Source organism: Cervus canadensis, chromosome 5 (assembly GCF_019320065.1).
Source record: "Cervus canadensis isolate Bull #8, Minnesota chromosome 5, ASM1932006v1, whole genome shotgun sequence".
Taxonomy (NCBI): Eukaryota; Metazoa; Chordata; class Mammalia; order Artiodactyla; family Cervidae; genus Cervus; species Cervus canadensis.
In genome coordinates this window covers 89,501,436-89,522,010 of record NC_057390.1, presented here as the reverse complement: position 1 = coordinate 89,522,010, position 20,575 = coordinate 89,501,436, and the positions used below count along the sequence as shown (strand labels likewise).

Genomic DNA, 20,575 nt, shown 5'->3' with positions numbered 1-20,575 from the left:
TTTTGTTGTCTCAATGTTAACTATTTATCACAATAGTTTGACATAGCTAATCACAACAGTTATTAGCTGTGACTTGACTAAAATATATTTGTAAGTCATCCTTTTCAGGTACCATTTCTTTTATCAAAGTAATAGTTTTCTTTCATCTTCTGACAGAGATCTATCAGATCTTTTGCCAATGATGATCGCCATGTTATGGTGAAACATTCGACAATTTATCCATCTCCGGAGGAACTTGAAGCTGTTCAGAATATGGTATCTACTGTTGAGTGTGCTCTTAAACATGTCTCAGATTGGCTGGATGAAACAAGTAAAGGCACAAAAGCAGAGGGTGAGACAGAAGTAAAGAAGGAAGAGGCCGTAGACACCTATTCCAAGTAAGTGTGACCTGACCTTTGTGTGACACTTTTCTTGTAGTGCCCAGATAAGTCCAGAGTCCCATCTCACTGGGTTACACTTGGTATATGGTATTCTTTGGGTTTTCTCATTTATATGACTGTAAACAAGGAAGTAAATGTGGGATTTTTCTGAGTTAAATTTGAAGGGACAGTAGAAGAATAATGATTTGATCAGAGAAACGGAAGAGAGCTGTTCAGGATCCCTTTAAAAAGGGATACAAGCCCTTTAAAAAACCTCTGTTTTAGAGATTGTGACATGTCATCTTTTTCATGTGTTGGTTTAGTTTCCTAAATTCAGAAATAAACACTATTTTTTTTTGGTCTCTGGGGAAGTCGTAAAATATCATTTTTTCAGGTGTTTAAAAAGCCTGATGTAGAAGAAAGAGTGCAGGAGAATGTCCTCCAAAGGTATTTTTAACTGCATCTTCCTTGTTGACTCCCAGGATCCAGTGTAGTGTCTTGCACGTAGTACATGCTCATTGGGTACTGAATGAATACTGGCCTAGTGGGAGCCAAACCCTTCAGCTGCTACAACAGTGCTCCTAGTGCTGCAGCAGAAGTGAGTTGTGAGTGAGATGAAGCTGAGTGAGAACTAGGAAACCATTTATGCCTTGCTAGTAAACTTAGAGTTACTGTTTTGAGCAATGTCACTATGATTGGAGTAAGAATATAGTTTACTTTGAAAGATGAAGCTCATTTGACTGCATTGTATTAGTAGGATTAAGAACATTTATTTTGACTAGTTATTAGTTATTAAAATTGCTCAGTCGTGTCAGACTCTTTGCGACCACATGGACTGTAGCCTATAGGCCTCCTCTGTCCATGGGATTTTCCAGGCAAGAGTACTGAAGTGGGTTGCCATTTCCTTCTTCAGGGGATCTTCCCGACTACAACTGGTAAATTGAGGATAGAAGTTATAGAATTTTTTTCTCAGCCTTTCAATTCTAAATCAGTGTGATAAATAAAGAATAGTGGGAAAGTATTGATAAATCTATTTCTTTAACTGAAAGATAGTGTAACCTTTCCATCTTCAGATGAAAGAAAATCAGTATCCGTTTTCAGCTGAAGATTATATTTTCTTGACTTTGTTAGCTTATTGCAGGTAATATATACATTAGCATAGATTTGTCAGCTTGAAGTTTCTTGGGCAGTAATTCATTTTTTCTTGCATATGATGAGTTTAAAAAAGATACTGTCAAAATATACAGTTAATTGGTAATTAGTAGTATCATCCAATAATGAAGCTCTTTGTATCTCAGTCCCTGCGCAAGTTAAATAGTCATAAATTCCTTACTTATAGATTAACTGATTGGCCACACTGCAGGGCTTGTGTAATCTTAGTTCTCAAACCAGGAATTGAACCTGGACCACGGCAGTGAAAGTGCCGAGTCTTAACAACTGGATCCCTAGGGAATTCCTGCATTGCGTGTTTAAGTTGCATGTCGGAATGTGTTTATACCATTTATTGTGGTAAAACTTCTATGATTTGCTGTTTTTACTATTTCTAAGTATTTTTCAGCGAAGTCAGTCTTTTTAAATACATCTTTTTGCTGTCAAGGCTGAACAAACTCTTGGAAAGTGCTCCAGTAGACACTTGCTGAACTGGATCAGGTTGCTGAGTTGTCAAGGTGTTTAACACATAATGTACTGTGTGCTTTGTTTGAATTTTTAAGTAGTGTTGTATGGACTCTGTAAAGTGTTTGCAGTTTGTAAAACATTCCTGGGTTGAGCCCTTGGGTGTGATTATTCCTGTGTGGTAGAGCTTAAGGTGTGGAATGATTGTGTCCCTATTTCATATAAAACAGGGGCAGGCATGGCTTCCAGACAGAGCTGTTGTGGTCATAGACACGAATTATGTTCCTGGTGTGTGCTAAGCACTGCAGAGGGCCCAGAGACAGGGAGGGCTTGCTTGTATTTATTAAGCACCTTCTATTGCCAGGCACTGTTAGACAGCTTTTACCTGTATGCTCGTGTTTTATCTCTTCACAAACTGACTCACAAGTTCCCACTATTTGTATTTGAGAAATATTAAATATTTAGCTTAATTTTAATTAATTCCCTGTATTGGGGTCACTTGCTTTATAATACCTCATATTCAAATTCATTATTAAAATTCAGAACTGAATTAGGACTTAGTTTCTCTGCTTAGTCTTGCTGTCTTCTACATGGTAAGACCAAGTTATGGCATGGAATGTAATAAGCAAGCTAATAAGGGCTAGTTAATAACATCTACTATTTATTGAGTGCCAATTACTATATCAGATTACTTTTCATATTATTTTACAACAAATCTGCTAGTCTGTATTACTGTTGCCTGCCCTCCACCCCCATTTTACTTAAATTTCCAGTGCTACATATTTGGTTATGAAGAAAGAGTGACTCAGAATCAATAACAGATTTACCTTGCTTAAGGTCACTGAGTGTGTGGTGGAGTCAGGATTCACATTCAAGTCTGTCGGACGCGCATCCACTTTGCTTCACATCTTCACTTTGATTATCCATGACCAAAAGGTGAAAGTACAGAGCAGGGAAAGACTAGGTGCAGGATCTGGGGTCAGAAAAAACTTCACAGAGGAGGTAGCACTTGCAGTTGGCTCTCCAGAGAGTGCGTAGGGTTTTGTCAGGCAGTGAAAGTAGAAGAAAAAATAAATCTCAGCAAGGATCTAGGTGTGAAAAAGTATTGGGACTGTATAAGGAATAATAGCTATTTTTTATTGAGCTATAATATATGCCATGCTCTGGGAAGTTCATTACTTATGCTAATTATTAATAAATGATATTCTCAGTACCACTCGGAGGAAGGTATTACTCTATTGTTTTTTTTCTTTGTTTTTAAACAAATGAAGAAATAGACTCAAAAGAATCAAGTAATTTGTAGTTTGTCCAGTGTCATATAGTAAGTGGCAGATCCAGGATTCAAAACAAAAGTCATGCTGATTCCTAAATTGCTTCCCAATAAGCCCATGTCTAAGTGTTCAGTGGGACACCAGGAAAATAGCAGGCAGAGTTCCATCCTTGTTGTGCTTTTGGAAGACCGTTCTGGTTGTAACATACTGTATACAGTAGATGAGATGCTAGGAATTTAGTCAGGCCAGTGGAGAGGTGGTTATTGAGATGGTTTAGGTGAGAGGTAGTAAGAGCCTGAAAAGAAGCTAGTTTGAAGGCAGGGGTTTGAGAGTATGAATATACAGTGGAAGTGAGAAATAGATTTAAGGGACTAGATCTGATAGACAGCCTGATGAACTATGGACGGAGGTTCGTGACATTGTACAGGAGACAGGGATCAAGACCACCCCCATGGAAAAGAAACGCAAAAAGGCAAAATGGTTGTCTGAGGAGGCCTTACAAATAGCTGTGAAATGAAGAGAAGCTAAAAGCAAAGGAGAAAAGGAAAGATATTCCCATTTGAATGCAGAGTTCCAGAGAATAGCCAGGAGAGATAAGAAAGCCTTCCTCAGTGATCAATGCAAAGAACTAGAGGAAAACAACAGAATGGGAAAGACTAGAGATCTCTTCAAGAAAATTAAGAGATACCAAGGGAACATTTCATGCAAAAATGGGCTCAATAAAGGACAGAAATGGTACGGACCTAACAGAAGCAGAAGATATTAAGAAGAGGTGGCAAGAATACACAGAAGATTTGTACAAAAAGGATCTTCACGACCTAGATAATCACAATGTTGTGTTCACTCACCTAGAGCCAGACATACTGGAATGTGAAGTCAAGTGGGCCTTAGAAAGCATCACTACAAACAAAGCGAGTTGATGTGATGGAATTTTAATTTAATTTTTTTAATTTAATTTAAATTTAATTTTTTAATAATTGAGCTATTTCAGATCCTGAAAGATGATGCTGTGAAAGTGCTGTACTCAATATGACAGCAAATTTGGAAAACTCAGCAGTGGCCACAGGACTGGAAAAGGTCCGTTTTCATTCTAATCCCTAAGAAAGGCAATGCCAAAGAATGCTCAAACTACCGCACAATTGCACTCATCTCACACGGTAATAAAGTAATGCTCAAAATTCTCCAAGCCAGGCTTCAGCAACTTGTGAACCGAGAACTTCCAGATGTTCCAGCTGGTTTTACAAAAGGCAGAGGAACCAGAGATCAAATTGCCAACATCTGCTGGATCATCGAAAAAGCAAGAGAGTTCCAGAAAAACATCTATTTCTGCTTTATTGACTATGCCAAAGCCTTTGACTGTGTGGATCACAATAAACTGGAAAATTCTGAAGGAGATGGGAATACCAGACCACCTGACCTGCCTCTTGAGAAACCTGTATGCAGGTCAGGAAGCAACAGTTAGAACTGGACATGGAACAACAGACTGGTTCCAAATAGGAAAAGGAGTACATCAAGGCTGTATATTGTCACCCTGCTTATTTAACTTCTATGCAGAGTACATCATGAGAAACGCTGGTCTGGAAGAAGCACAAGCTGGAATCAAGATTGCCGGGAGAAATATCAATAACCTCAGATATGCAGATGACACCACCCTTATGGCAGAAAGTGAAGAAGAACTAAAAAGCCTCTTGATGAAAGTGAAAGAGGAGAGTGAAAAAGTTGGCTTAAAGCTCAACATTCAGAAAACTAAGATCATAGCATCTGGTCCCATCACCTCATGGGAAACAGATGGGGAGACAGTGGAAACAGCATCAGACTTTATTTTTTTGAGCTCCAAAATCACTGCAGATGGTTGGTGACTGCAGCTTTGAAATTAAAAGACGCTTACTCCTTGGAAGGAAAGTTATGACCAACCTAGATAGCATGTTAAAAAGCAGAGACATTACTTTGCCAACAAAGGTCCATCTGGTCAAGGCTATGGTTTTTCCAGTGGTCACGTATGGATGTGAGAGTTGGACTGTGAAGAAAGCTGAGCACCAAAAAATTGCTGCTTTTGAACTGTGGCGTTGGAGAAGACTCTTGAGAGTCCCTTGGACTGCAAGGAGATCCAGCCAGTCCATCTTGAAGGAGATAAGTCCTGGGTGTTCATTGGAAGGACTGATGCTGAAGCTGAAACTCCAATACTTTGGCCACCTCATGTGAAGAGTTGAGTCATTGGAAAAGACCCTGATGCTGGGAAGGATTGGGGGCAGGAGGAGAAGGGGACGACAGAGGATGAGATGGCTGGATGGCATCACCGACTCGACGGACATGAGTTTGAGTAAACTCCGGGAATTTGTGATGGACAGGGAGGCCTGGCGTGCTGCGATTCATGGGGTTGCAAAGAGTTGGACACGACTGAGAGACTGAACTGAGCTGAACTCAAGAGGGGGAGAATTTATAAACTGTTACTAGGTTTGGGAGAAAGATGAAAGATCAGGAGTACAGAGGAAAAAATAATCAAAGATGACAGGCTATTCTTAATATCAAATAATGTCCTATATTCGGTTTACTTTAAAATTATTTTTATTTCTTTTTATACTTGTACCACCCTTATAGTTTTTCATTGCTTAATGTTTATTGACTCTCTCAGGTATGCCAGGCACTGAGCTGTGGCTGAGTTATTTATGATTTCCTGTCTTGTTTCCATTGCCACTGTTCTGTTTCTCTTTTCTCCAGTTCATTTTCCAACTCTGCTAACTTGGACTCAACTCTGCTGATTCTTTCCCCTCAGCTAGAATGACCTTTTTTTCTCTTTAACCAAATCATGACTCTGCTGAAGTCACTCTTGAAGTTTGCCTTGCTTTTAGTCTCTAATTTTGACCTTTCCCTTTTCTGAAATTATGATGCAGTCATAATAATGTAAAAAGCTTGAGTGTTGTGGTCAAATCAACTTGAGTTTGAGTCTTGTTGTTCACTTGTTCAGTCCTGTCCAACTCTGTACGACCCCATGGACTGTAGCACCATTTTACTTACTCTCTGTGAACTTGAACAATTAATCACCAGTTTTGAGATTCTCATTCCTTGTCTTTCAAATGCAGGCTCTTTGTTAGGTCTAAATGAGATTTGTGGCATGCAGTTTGTTCTCAAATATCACATTTGTCTTCCTTCTTAAGCAGGTTTTGAACAGCTTTTGTACTTAATCTGCAGTGTGAGCCTCTGAAGCAGGAGAATTTGGAGTATGTTCTCCATATTCAAACAGTTGCTTACTTTTTTTTTTTTTTAGTTGCTTACTTGTTGAATGACCATTAAGTTTAGTTACATTTTCATTTGTAATTGAGGGAAATGAACTAATAAACTTTAGGTATTAAAGTCAAGGATAGATATTAATGTTATTCTTATGTCCCATGCATGACTTGATATTCTTTTAATGTTCATTCTTCTGGTTGCCACTGGATTTGGAATGTGTGTGTTGGCAGATCATCTTTGGGTTCCTCAGCTCTTCACTTTTATCACATTATTCTGTTTTCCCCATAAACTTTTATGGATTCCTAGAATGCTATAGCTACAAGGAGAGAGCTAAGGCTTATCCAGCCAATAGCCATTTTACAGTTACAGATACTGAGCCAGAAGCCACTGTTCGGAGCAGAGGTCAGGTCTTTTTATTTCCACTCTGATGCTCTTTCTTAGTATGCCATGGTGTTCATGTTTCTCACAATTCTTCAATTGCTAATTAAAAGATAAAAGGAGGAAGTTTGAATAATTGAAAAGATATTTAAGGGGATACAGTATTTTTGGATTTTCCTAAGCAATATAGATTTAATAAAGAATTGAGAGATGTATCATTTGAAACAGTCTCCCTCTTGGTTCTTTGTGTAAGATAGTTTATGAACCTTAAATCTGAGACTTAATTTAGTGGAATTTTGGATTTCTGGATTTATGTTCTCCCTTATCAATTCTTATGGATAGCCAGAAAGCCAAGTGATGATTAAGTTATAGTTGCAGAAGTAGGCTGTGAAAGTAATCATTCAGACTTCTATTTTTAGGGATCAAGGTGGTCGGACATTGTGTGGTGTAATGAGGATTGGCCTGGTTGCAAAAGGCTTGCTGATTAAAGATGACATGGACTTGGAGCTGGTTTTAATGTGCAAAGACAAACCCACAGAGACCCTGTTAAATACAGTCAAAGATAATCTTCCTATTCAGATTCAGGTGAGTATAGTTTAATTGTGCTTCTAGGAGAATTTGTGAAAAGGTAAAAATAGGTAGTGATCTTCATTAATTTAATAAAAAGAAATTGATAACAGTAAAAGGTAGGTACAGATGGCTACTCTGGGTCTGTGCATCATCCATCACATCTAAGGCAAACTTCTGGTGATTAATATTCAAAGTACAGTCTTAAATTTTTCAGATGTATCTTGCTGAGAGTTTTCATGTTTTCCAGAATAGGCCTCTCAGCATTATAAAACTCTCCAGAAGGTTTGATATAGGGTGGAAAAGAACAAAAAGAGCCTGGGCAACTGGAAACTTTCATAGATGCTAATTTTTTAAATTGAAGACTGTTAATTTAATTTCATTCATTCATTCTGTTAATAGAAATTCACTATTAATTCCTTGTTTCCAAGCCTTTTTCACATTGGGATGCATTTAGAGAATTTTACTGTTGTCTTGTGCCCTGGAGGATGCTGCTGGAGGCTGAGGGCTCCTCAGGGTTGAAGGCAACTGGTTGGTCCAGGGCTGTGGTCACTTTAGGACCTGCTCTGCCAGTCTGCTCCAAGGGTCAGTTGAAAACTATGATCACCTTTCATTTTCAGATGTGTTACCTTTGGTATAATTAGATTATATCTTTTTGATGATTTTATATCAGTTAGTCCTTCAATCCATGTTGCATAAATAGATATCAGTACACAAGGTTGAACTGTGAGTTGTTGAATGCTCTCTTTTTTTGTAGTTGGTTTTATTTGTATTTCTTCTGTGGAGACCTTTTTTCCCCCAAAGTAACATGCATTCTAAATTTGTCTTTATTAGCTTTGTTACTGGATCATTTTCTTTCATATCCACCAACTGATTTTCAGAAGCATCTTCCTGACTTTAATCTGCCATTCCTGGCACTCAAATTTGTGTTACTTGTTGACACATTCTTCTTTATTAATTTCTGGAGCACTTTAAAAAAAATCATTTTTAGATCTTAACTCTTTCTAAGTGACTGAACAAAATATATTTGATTTTTCCATTTTCAGTTCTGATTGAAGGAAAGTTTCTGTTCTTTCAAGGGTTAAATTCATTTCTTTTAAAGAAAGATTTAAAAGATTAAAGACTTTTTAAATGGTTATGTGATTATTTGAGAAGGGAGAGTGGTAAGCAACATGGAGTTCAGTAAAGAAAGTTCAATAACGAGTTTCTGACTATACTTTTTGTTACTAGAATGTTAATGTTGTAAAATCCATCTTTTTTCCTTTTTTTTTATTGTTTTAGAGTTTAATCTTTATTTCTGCTTTTATTATAGTGAACATTGTTATTCTTAAATCTGTACTAGAGTAATAAGCAAAGGGTTGGACATATGGAGGCTTTCCCAACCATCTCACCCCCTTTTGTGTTTTCTTTAGTGAGTTCTATTTTATATGAGTGGTCATAGTTTCAGATGTGTCAGGGTGGAAAAAGGGTTGAGAATCAGTGCTATAAGAAATTGAAGATCTGTTGTATTTCTCAGTATTGAAGATACAGGAAATTGGAGCTTCATTTGTACTAATAGAGCTTTCTCTGTAGTTCACAACTGTGTGAACTCTGTATTTTCTATTTCTGGGCACCACAATTTTAAACTTTTTGTCAGGCTAGTAAGTGTTTGAGGGAAGGGCCTGGGAGGGTATGCAGACTGGTAAACTGTTTCAAATTTGAAGAGACTAGGGCTTTTTAACCTAGAGAAGCTGAAAAAAGATACAGGTATCTTCAGATCTCTGAAGAGCTTCTTGGGGAAGGCGAAAGTGGCCTGAACTCTTAAGACCAGTGGTGGACATTTTAAGAAACATATCTGAATTTAACATAGCTAATAGAGTTATCCAGCAGTGAAACCAGCTGCTTTGTGCCATGGTTGGATCCATGACCGCAGCTGTTTGGGTAGAGGTACCCAAATAAATGGGGATGTAATTGTGCACCCACTTTATATTAGTTTGTGTACATGTACACATTTGCTGTACCTTCATATGTACACACAAGCATGGACATCTTATTATTAATACAAAAATGTTTCAGAAAATAATTTTAAATGGGATTTTTGCATTTATTCCCTGCCTACCCCTTTTTCTTGGTGTTCGTTTGGAAAACCAATCTCTGATACTATATGAACTTATTTTCTTGTGAGTTAAAAACCTTTTCCCTGAGCACTTATCATAGCAAAATTTTGAGTTATCAGGGTACCTTAATTGGGATTGTTTCAGACCTTTTCTCTACGTACTCTTTTCTAGGATCATTTTAGAACTTCCTTGAGCAGAGGAAGGAGAAGGACGACCAAAACCAGAGTCACTTAGAATTAGTGTAGCCCAACACTCATATCATATTTCATTACTTTGAATGTGTCTCATAGAGTGATCTGCATGTACGGTTGAAAAACTGACTTTGCTTTTTCTCTGAGACATCTTTCCTGCTCTTATGCAAAGTGAATGGAGCAGTTTTCTGCTTTTTCTCTATACTCTGGTTCTGGTTTTTCCAGCCACTGTGTGGCCTTTCCCTTTCTTGGTTTCCTCTGTTCAAAATTAGGGTAATGAATTTTCAGTTTTCTATCTTTTTGGGGATGTTTAATGGTAAAATGCTATTCTTATATAAATGACTTTGAGTTCCTTTAATGCACAGTTGTTGAGTAGAGAGACCCAGTAGTGTTTCTGTTCAACTATTTATATTAGGTAACACATTAAATTTTACCACCAGGAAAGGCCCTGTGTAACTTACTAAACTATATATTTAATGTATCATTATACATTAAATGTATACTTAAAAGCAATCCTAGTTGGTGATAATTTTTTGTATAATTGTTTGTTAAAAGAAGCAGTGAACATTTCCATGTGGATGTCAGATGACTTGTCCCAGAGAAGGTCTCACTGGAATGATCTCTGACACCTCTTGTTAGAGAAGGGAAGTTAGTTACTTGTTTATATTAACCTTTTTACTGATGAGTGATTGTGCAAAGATCCTTTTTCATTCATTCTTACTTGATTTTCTTTAAAAATCTACATAATCAAGATTATGTAATCTTATATTTATAAATCTTTACTAGCAAGTAGGAATTCCTGTTTAGGTTGTCCTATCAAAAATAAAGATTTTTCTTCTTTTAAAAAAAAAAAAAAGGTGTTGGTTTAGAGAGCATTCCCAGCAACTTATTATGCTGTATAAGTCCTTTGTAATAATTTCAAGAACAATAATATACCTTTTGTTGTATCATGATACTTTTGGTAACTTTCACTTTCAAATATTAGAATGGTTTTAAATATTCTTTAATAATTGAATAGATGATTGACCTTGTGGTTGCTTTTTGAGGGATGGAGAAGGGATTCGCCAGTAAGTTGGGAGAGAGAAATGTTACTTCCACCCTAAAGAACTAGTTAAAGATTAGTTCCTCTTTCAGAACAGTAAAAACTAACTGTTAATAACTTTTGAAAACTAAGACTAAGGGGGAGTCATTCATTTTTTGAAATTTTAATTAATTGGCTGTTTTTGAAATCTTGGTGACTTTCAGAAACTCACAGAAGAGAAATATCAAGTGGAACAATGTGTAGATGAGGCATCTATTATAATTCGGAATACAAAAGAACCCACGCTAACTTTGAAGGTGATACTTACTTCCCCTCTAATTAGAGACGAATTGGAGAAGAAGGATGGAGGTACACATGTGTATATATATATATATATATATATATATGTATGTATATGTATATATAGAGAGACATAGATGTGTATATACAAATATATATTTGTTTTGTTCACATAAGACCTCTCTTAAATGCTGCATACTAATTATGTTCAACGGATTTAAGAAGTAATCTGTCTTTTGTTTTATGCCACTCATAGTATTTTAAGCAGATTTATTCCTACATAACCTCTGTATTTTGCAAAAATATTTATATTCAAAACGTAAAATATGTTAATTCAAAGAAACCTATGCTTATGTTGGTTTTAAATCCACTTTAATTTTTATACTGTTTCGGTGTTCTGTTTTCCTTTGTCTGGTTTTGCATTGCTATTGGTATCAGCTAACCTATTCTGGGTAGCTTAGTTATTAGGTCTGATTTTAGGGTTAAGTGTGGTTCAAAACACTACTGTTTTCAAATTTACTTGTAGTAACTCCATAATTTTTTAAGAGTTATGCTTTATCTAATTGCCTAAGTGTTTTGTAATGCAAGAGAGATAAATTTGGGAGCTTTTTCTTTTTTTTTTTAAATAATCTTTAGTAAAAATTTTTTTCTAGGAGGTGTGTGATCCTGTTAACATTTAGGATTTTATATATGTGGGAATTTCATTTTAATCTGACTTTTTTCTGAAGTTAAAAAGAATTTCTGCATAGCAATGCCATCGAATAAAAGTGGAGTGAGAAATCTATTCCGTTTTAAGAAGTAGTGTTGGAGCTGGATTTCTTTTTTTGATATTTTTATCCTTTCGCATCAGCTTGTTTCTGCCTCTTAGTCCTGTGTCTAGAAACTTGCCATGTGCTATTTCTCCTGTGTTAGACCTTTGACCAACTGGCCTCTCTCTCTCATGACAATTTAGAGGCATTGTGGCCTAACTGGGTCAACGAGGACTCCCTGTTGCTGTTTTTCATCACTAGATATTCAGCAAGTTCCATTGCTTACTCCCCTACCTGAAATACCAGTGCAGCAAGAAGTATTGGTCAGTTTCTTAATTTATTTCAAGTTGATGATAAAAGAAGAAAAAGACACATTTTACCAGAGATGTTAGAATTTCAAGTTTTGCAGACATGACTCATAGGATTTCTTAAAGTAAAAGTGATAGACTTCCTTTTTAAAGAAATCTTTGGGGTACTAAAATCAGCTATATCATACCCAACAGATATAAATTAGGTACATTTATGAATCATAGTTTAAAATTAAAGTACATCCACTCTGTCATTGGGTTTATCCCTGTACTTTTTCTTTGGGGCTGTATATAGTATCTCTAACACCTCTGAAGAACCAATCTTAAATGGCTTAATTTCTTTAACAGTTTTACAGTTCATCATTAACTGTAGAACTATAAAATGATTTCTGAAGTATCAAGATAATTCTGTTAATTCTGGTAAGCTGTGTTCTACTTGACCCTCTAGTGTAAAACTAACCTTTTCTAAGTATAGTTATAGATATTATTAAAAATTCTTTGCATATAGAGAGATGAGAAGATGACTGAAGTTGCCAGAGGCTAGATTTGTCTAGATTTGAAATTGCCAGAGACTAAATAATGTTTGTTTGCAGCTGGAGACATCTCTCCAGTTACTTTGAAAGTATTGAGAACAACAGGCTTCTTTCCCTCCATGGTTTTGTGCACTTACATGGGATTTTAAGGTTTCAGTGATAACTCTAAGCTTAGTCTGTTACCTTTATAACTAGGTTCAGAGGACCTGAAAACAGATCTTAGTACATTATACCCTTACTAGAAGACTAGTTATTGCAGAATGGAATTTGCAGTAGAGTAGGAGAGTCATCTAGAGTCAGACATTCTGGAATGTGAAGTCAAGTGGGCCTTAGAAAGCATCACTACGAACAAAGCTAGTGGAGGTGATGGAATAGCTCCAGTTGAGCTATTTCAGATCCTGAAAGATGATGCTGTGAAAGTGCTGTACTCAATATGACAGCAAATTTGGAAAACTCAGCAGTGGCCACAGGACTGGAAAAGGTCCGTTTTCATTCTAATCCCTAAGAAAGGCAATGCCAAAGAATGCTCAAACTACCGCACAATTGCACTCATCTCACACGGTAATAAAGTAATGCTCAAAATTCTCCAAGCCAGGCTTCAGCAACTTGTGAACCGAGAACTTCCAGATGTTCCAGCTGGTTTTACAAAAGGCAGAGGAACCAGAGATCAAATTGCCAATATCTGCTGGATCATCGAAAAAGCAAGAGAGTTCCAGAAAAACATCTATTTCTGCTTTATTGACTATGCCAAAGCCTTTGACTGTGTGGATCACAATAAACTGGAAAATTCTGAAGGAGATGGGAGTACCAGACCACCTGACCTGCCTCTTGAGAAACCTGTATGCAGGTCAGGAAGCAACAGTTAGAACTGGACATGGAACAACAGACTGGTTCCCAATAGGAAAAGGAGTACGTCAAGGCTATATATTGTCACCCTGCTTACTTAACTTCTATGCAGAGTACATCATGAGAAACGCTGGTCTGGAAGAAGCACAAGCTGGAATCAAGATTGCCGGGAGAAATATCAATAACCTCAGATATGCAGATGACACCACCTTTATGGCAGAAAGTGAAGAAGGACTAAAAAGCCTCTTGATGAAAGTGAAAGAGGAGAGTGAAAAAGTTGGCTTAAAGCTCAACATTCAGAAAACTAAGATCATGGCATCTGGTCCAATCACTTCATGGGAAATAGATGGGGAAACAGTGGAAACAGTGTCAGACTTTATTTTTCTGGGCTCCAAAATCACTACAGATGGTGATTGCAGTCATGAAATTAAAAGACGCTTACTCCTTGGAAGGAAAGTTATGACCAACCTAGATAGCATATTAAGAAGCAGAGACATTACTTTGCCAACAAAGGTCTGTCTAGTCAAGGCTATGGTTTTTCCAGTGGTTATGTATGGATATGAGAGTTGGACTCTGAAGAAAACTGAGTGCCAAAGAATTGATGCTTTTGAACTATGGTGTTGGAGAAGACTCTTGAGAGTCCTTTGGACTGCAAGGAGATCCAACCAGTCCATCCTGAAGGACATCAGTCCTGGGTGTTCATTGGAAGGACTGATGCTGAAGCTGAAACTCCAATACTTTGGCCACCTCATGTGAAGAGTTGAGTCATTGGAAAAGACCCTGATGCTGGGAAGGATTGGGGGCAGGAGGAGAAGGGGATGACAGAGGATGAGATGACTGGATGGCGTCACCGACTCGTTGGACATGAGTTTGAGTAAACTGTGGGAGTTGGTGACCGACAGGGAGGCCTGGCGTGCTGCGATTCATGGGGTCGCAGAGTTGGACACGACTGAGCTACTGAACTGAACTGAGGAGAGTCACAGTCTGTTCAAGGTGTTCGGGTTATTAAAGGATTCCAAGACCTCTTTATAAGCTCAATCTCATCAGCTGATGTTAACATAATTGCGTGGGATCAGATAAGATGAAAGAATCAAATTGAATCTAATACTTTACACATGTTACTTCCTCTCCTTTTGAATGGCAGCAAGATTTGCTTTGCTGTTTTCCTTAACCTCACAGCCCTGCCAACTCACCTGTTATCTCTCATAATTTGCTCGTTTTGTCTAATTTGGACTTTGTCGAAGTTTTTAGATCTGTGCTAGCAGTTTTGTGTTATTCTTGGGTAACTTTGAGGATCCAGTGTAAACTGGGCTGTACAGTTCTATAGGATTTCTTTCATCATACCAGGTTACTACTCTTGCCTTGACGCAGTTCTTTTCAGCTGCATGGGGTGAAAGTACAGATTCATTTACGTTCCAGGAATTTCTAAGTTTGAGGGAAATCTCTTTAAAAAAAAATATGCACTCATTTTCTTTCTCAACGTTTAAAAAAGTTTGCATTGTAAATACTTTTTGGGGAGAGATTTTCCTGCAGAATCTCAACTTCTCTTCTCCCATAGAACAAACAGGCTGTTCACAGTATATACCTCATGTGTTTCTCTTCCCTTGTGACATATTTGGGTAAAATCAAAAAAAGGTGGAAATGGCTGAGAGCAGGCAGAACTGGAGGACTGAATCTGGTGAGAGCACACACTTTTCTTCTCAGTGTTGTCTCTGCAGAAGTGGCTAGCTAATTACTCGTTTCACATTGCTGTTTAGATTTTCAGTGGCCAGACTATAGTGAATTTCTTTGGTATTGTTTACTGTTTCACAGGTAAGAGTCCTCTTATGCTGTCAGCCTTCTTTCTATATTCTAACTCTTTACTTGAGGGCCCTGTAGCATAACCATTCCCCATAACTATATGGGGCTTCCCAGGTGGCGCTAATGGTGAAGAATCCTCCTGCCAATGCAGGAGACATAATAAGAGACATGGGTTCGATCCCTGTGTCGGGAAGATCCTCTGGAGGAGGGCATGGCAACCTACTTCAGTATTCTTGCCTGGAGAATCCCATGGACAGAGGACTTTGGCAGGATACAGTCCATGGGGTCCCAACGGATCAGACAGACTGAAGCGGCCTAATATGCACACATACATGCATTACTACATGCTTCCTGCTAAAGGAGGCATCGGGAAAAGAACATAGACCTTGGTGGCAGCCAAGTGTTTGACCTTTAACTCCATTAACTATTACTGTGTGCCTTGGACATATTTCTTCACTTCAAAATGTGGGTAATGAATACTTTAGAAAGTTGTTTGAGAGAATTTATATAATAATATGACCCGTACAATACCCAGCACAAACGGTGATTAGTAAACAGTGGTAGTTACTTAGTTTAGTAAACAAAAAGTCACAGCACAAACTTATCTACTCAAAGTGCTTGACTTTACAATGAGAATAATGTGTAATAATACGTTTGAAGTAGTAAACATAAACAGAGTTAAACTGTTAAATACCCATTGATGTGTAGTATTGGAATCAGTATACTATATTTGCTGCAGTTCTAGTAATGAGCTGACTTACTATTAATATAAAGTTTATGATTCATTGAGATAGATGTCTTTTTCCCTACCAGTGTCCTTTATCCCTAGCACCTTGAGTGGTACCTAATACTTAGTAGGCAATTAAAACAAAACCTGTTAGGTTAATTCTTGTAGCTAGCATATTATCTGATCAAATAGAACTGTTTGGTGTATAAGAAGCATTAACAATGGGCATCTCAGAATTCAAGTAATATATATTGAAGATTTTGCTTTGCTAAGGTATTTTATAACTTACTATGTTATAAAGCACTTTCTCATATATGACTTAACTCTCAACAGCCATGAGGTAGATAGTTGTCCTGTTTTATAAATGAAGAAAGTCTGATGTTTCACCCATCTCTTCTGACTTTCAAGTCCAGTTACTATCTAGGATGATCATAGGAGAATCTTAGCTGACTTAGTTTTCCTGAGCGTCACATGGTCTAAGCTGCTTTTGACGCTTGTGATTTTAAACCAGAAGTATATTTGCTATGAGGGTGATAAATCCAGCTGCTTACTGTATTTACCATACTTTGAAACCAAGTGGATAGGGAAACTACAAAGGCACTTGTGATAACTTAGGCTAAGATAAACTGCAGTGCTCAGTATTAGGGGAGATTCTCAGGGTGTCACAAAAAAGTTGCCCAAGCGCCCTTTAGTTGCCAATGTGAACTTCCAGTGCGGTTTGTCAGAAGTTCAGTAGCGTGACTCCTGTTAGGTGGAAGACCAGTCCAAAGGTCACAACTAGGATTTCTAACAATGCTGCAGTCTTTATTCTCCTGCCTTCCCCAGCTGCTTGACCTGCATTGTCCTGTGTAAACCTATAGTCACTGTCTTTCCAGTGGTCCACTGCCTACTGAGGCATTGCGGAAAAGTTGTATCTAGTGATGTTTCTATCATAAACTAGGATAACAGTGCTCTGTTTTGCCTTCATGCTACATTTACCTGTTCATATTATTGTAGCCTGAGGTTTCTCATGGATAGTGACTTGAAGCATAATGTCTGCTCTCCACACAGCCTCAAGGAATTGAGAGAAGGACTGCCTGGATATCTTCAGGCTACCTTGGAAATTCTGTCAATATGCACTCAGTAGCTCAGCTTCATTCCAACTTTGGAATGTCAGGGAGGTCTTCATGATAACCCAGCTTGATTATTTTACCTTTGACGAACCAGGTTCCAGACACATAAATTCTATTTAACACAGTCATGTTCTGGCTTTTCCCTGCCCCATCTACAGGCTAGTGTTTTTGTGAACAGGCACAGAGTTAGCTTGCATGTAAGGGATGGAGAGAAACTGACCAACATTTCCTGCAGGCCGGTGTGTTTCTGGTCACAGATCTAACCCCTAACCAAAAAAAGTTAGGCATAATAGACTTCCTTTCAGTGCTTCCATTGTTTAGAATGTTTTATGTACCTTTGTGCTCTGATGCCAGGTTATTGAGTGATGAATTTTTTAAAAGCTGTTTTTCTTTGCTTTTGGCATTTTTGTTACTATCCCCTATGCTGTTCTTTTTTTTTTTAATCTGTTTTACTGGTCACTATAGGAAAAAAATGAAATGGTTCATAGTTCCATTGTTTCTGATTTAAAGACACCAAGATGCCTTTTTATTAGAAAAGCTTTGTTTCTCCACAAAACTGAAACACCTATGTTAACGTTTATACAGAAATGTTAAATTCGAGGTTCTACTTTGAGAAGTACAGTGTTTTTCCAGCAGCAATTCTGTGATTGCCACATTTTTTAATGAATGAAAATTTAAAAAACTATGTTATTAATTATGTAAAAGAAATAGGCAAGCAAGGCTTACAAGTAGCACTACAGTGCCACATAAATTTATATAGTTTTAAAATAAGAAACTTTGAAGAAGGTAAAATGAGATGAATTATTACATCCCCTCTGCTGTTCTCACCTCATGAATATTGAAACATTTTGGATCTTTTGACTTTTTTTGACTATCAGAGCATGAAGAAACATGGCCATTCTGATGGTGATGTTAAAGGGAATTCAGTCAAGTCTTCTGTTCATTGCCTGTCCCTTTCATCTCTTTTTAGTAGAATCTACTGCCTCCAAATGTTGACTGTCTGTAGCAAGCTGATGTCACTAGTTTTTTAAAATAAGAATTAATGAATATAATTTGACTTTTGGGAATAAGAGAATTTATCTAAATACTTTTGCCATTGTTCCCCTATAAAACTGTCTGTGTGGTGATGAGCAGATGTTAGTTACAAGCTCTGTTCACCGGACAGTAGTATGAAAAAGTTCAAATGGAGTTCTTTTGCCTTGTCTTTTTCTACCCAAACTTCCTCTGACCCCTCCCCTCTTCCAATGATCTTGCCCCCTGCCGCCCTCCCGCCCTCTGGCCTTTCCTGATACTCCTACTTGATCCAATGACAGAATGAAACATAGTTTGCTTTACTCTTAAAAGTCCTAAAAAATAAACATGGTCTATTCCTTTTCTTGAGATTACCTTATTTAGCAGTCAGTCAACCTTTGTCATGTCTAACTTTTAAGAGATTCTAACTGTTCATTTATAGTAGTTCTGCCTTGTTTGTGAGCTTCGCACAGATGCTTGTATTGACCACAGTTAAACATTTTGACATGTAGACACAAAAACGAATTACTTGTATGTTTGTCATTAAAAAGAATTATGCAAAGATAGGAACTAGGTCACCTATGAAGTAAATACCTGTAGTGTGTTTGCTTATGTTTATAAATAAAAGCACATTATCATTTCTTTTTGAGGCTTTCCATTTTATGAGGAAAAAGGGGTAATGAAATGAGACCTTGAATTGTGAATTTGTTGGCAGATATTAATGTGAAACAATGCAAGTATCTGCTGTAGAGCTCACCTGGTCAGAAAATAAGTGTGTAGCACTTCAGCCTTGACATGTTGAAGCCAATAAAGAAAGCCCACATAGACATGCTGCTGAGACTGTGACTGACTGTACCAGGAAGTGTTGGTGGGCTCTCTGAGTTCTTAAAAAAGGAACGTAAATATGACTTAATTGGGTTAGACAAAGGCTTCTCCAAGAAACATTTGTATGTTATATGCATTTAAGTTTAATGCACCGATTCTTCAAACGTTTAAAAACCCACTTCTTAGGGGCTAAGAGGAAATAAATTTGGCTATCTAAACATGGATTTAGTATCTTGTGACATCTTCTCAAATATGACTATTTGTCACTAATCCCCTGTTTGAGTTCTTAATTTTGTTGCTCTTGGCCATCCAATCCAACTCTGAAATGTTAAGGCAAGTCAGATAGTTGTACTTCAATAGTATTCTTTGCTTCTTTTTGGGAAAAAAAGGTATGCAAAACTTGAAATGTATTTCAACATATTTCATTATTTAGTTTAAATAATTTTGGTTTAGAGAAGAAATAGAGAACTCCATGGATACACTGGAAGAGTTCTCAGCAGTGGGGTAAAGTTTCTATTAATGGTTATCTTGTTGGATGAGTTAATTTTGTTGTAAAATAAAATTGCCATTCTCAGTGTATTGTTAGTATACAAATTGGTGACCTAAACCCTAATTTTCCTTAAGAACTGATTAATGATTAAAATCCCTTCTTCTATAAAGTTGTTATTGCTGTTGGTCCCAGGTTTCCACTCTTTGTACCCTGTCAAAGGAAAAGTGCTATGTACCTATTTTGTGCCCTGTGATGTTACATACATGCTTAATAAGATCCCAGATTGTATGTGGCAGTGATCATTGATCTGTTTACTGACTGAGCGAATGCATTTGTGCTCCTGTTGTATTTGTGCGCAGAATGGCTCTATTGATGATTTACCTAAGTAATGATAGTGCACATAATTTAAAAAGAAAGCAACAAAGCCAAAACCTGAAATCTTCTGGGAGTCTTATTAGTTCACTCATATGCTGCTCTTCTTTTTATTTTTATTGTTTGGTAATTTGACAGGAATCCCTTGGTCAAATTGTATCTGTCTCTCTTTATCCCATTTTCCCATTAGAAAAGGTTGCGATGAAAGATCCTCCGGACTTATTGGACAGGCAGAAATGCCTGAACGCCTTGGCGTCTCTTCGACATGCCAAATGGTTTCAGGTTGGCTTTTTGTTATTCTCTTATTGTTACTGTAACCTTTTGCAGGTTTCATTTGGAACACCTGCCACTTAATGGTTTCTGTGTAATATATAAAATGGGGTGCACTCTACTACCTCTTACGGTTATTGTAGGACTAAATGATTTAATTTAGGTGAAGTGTCTACTATAGCTTCTACTGTAGTTAATGATGTTTAATTGTCATATAATCCTTTTGGACTTAGCACTCTGAATTTCAAATGATAGCTTATAAAATGCAAACATGGGTGAGAAAAGCTAAAAACTCAAGACAGTTGCCTGGAAATGGAGTTGCCATGAGGCTATAAAGCCAATTCTAATAATATACTTTCTTTACTTTAAACCCTTCCTTTCTAAGCCATAATTTTACTACTTTTAAAAACTTGATTTTTTGGTTTGCTTGACAACTTATGAATGATTGACCGATTAGTATTCAGTTTAAAGAACCTGTCCATGATCAGTGTCCTTAAAATGAAGAAT

The 20,575-nt window shown here is 37.2% G+C and overlaps 1 protein-coding gene across 4 annotated transcripts in view; it reads left to right on the top strand.

Annotated features, from left to right (window-relative positions):
- LOC122442137 (spermatid perinuclear RNA binding protein) overlaps nucleotides 1–20,575 on the top strand; it is a 140,050-nt gene that overhangs the window by 75,903 nt on the left and 43,572 nt on the right. For all 4 annotated transcript variants that reach the window (XM_043469499.1, XM_043469497.1, XM_043469496.1 and 1 more), the window contains 4 exons: nucleotides 157–377; nucleotides 7,270–7,435; nucleotides 10,950–11,094; nucleotides 19,989–20,080. In XM_043469499.1, the coding sequence (XP_043325434.1) occupies nucleotides 157–377; nucleotides 7,270–7,435; nucleotides 10,950–11,094; nucleotides 19,989–20,080 (624 nt within the window). The remainder of the gene's footprint in view (nucleotides 1–156; nucleotides 378–7,269; nucleotides 7,436–10,949; nucleotides 11,095–19,988; nucleotides 20,081–20,575) is intronic.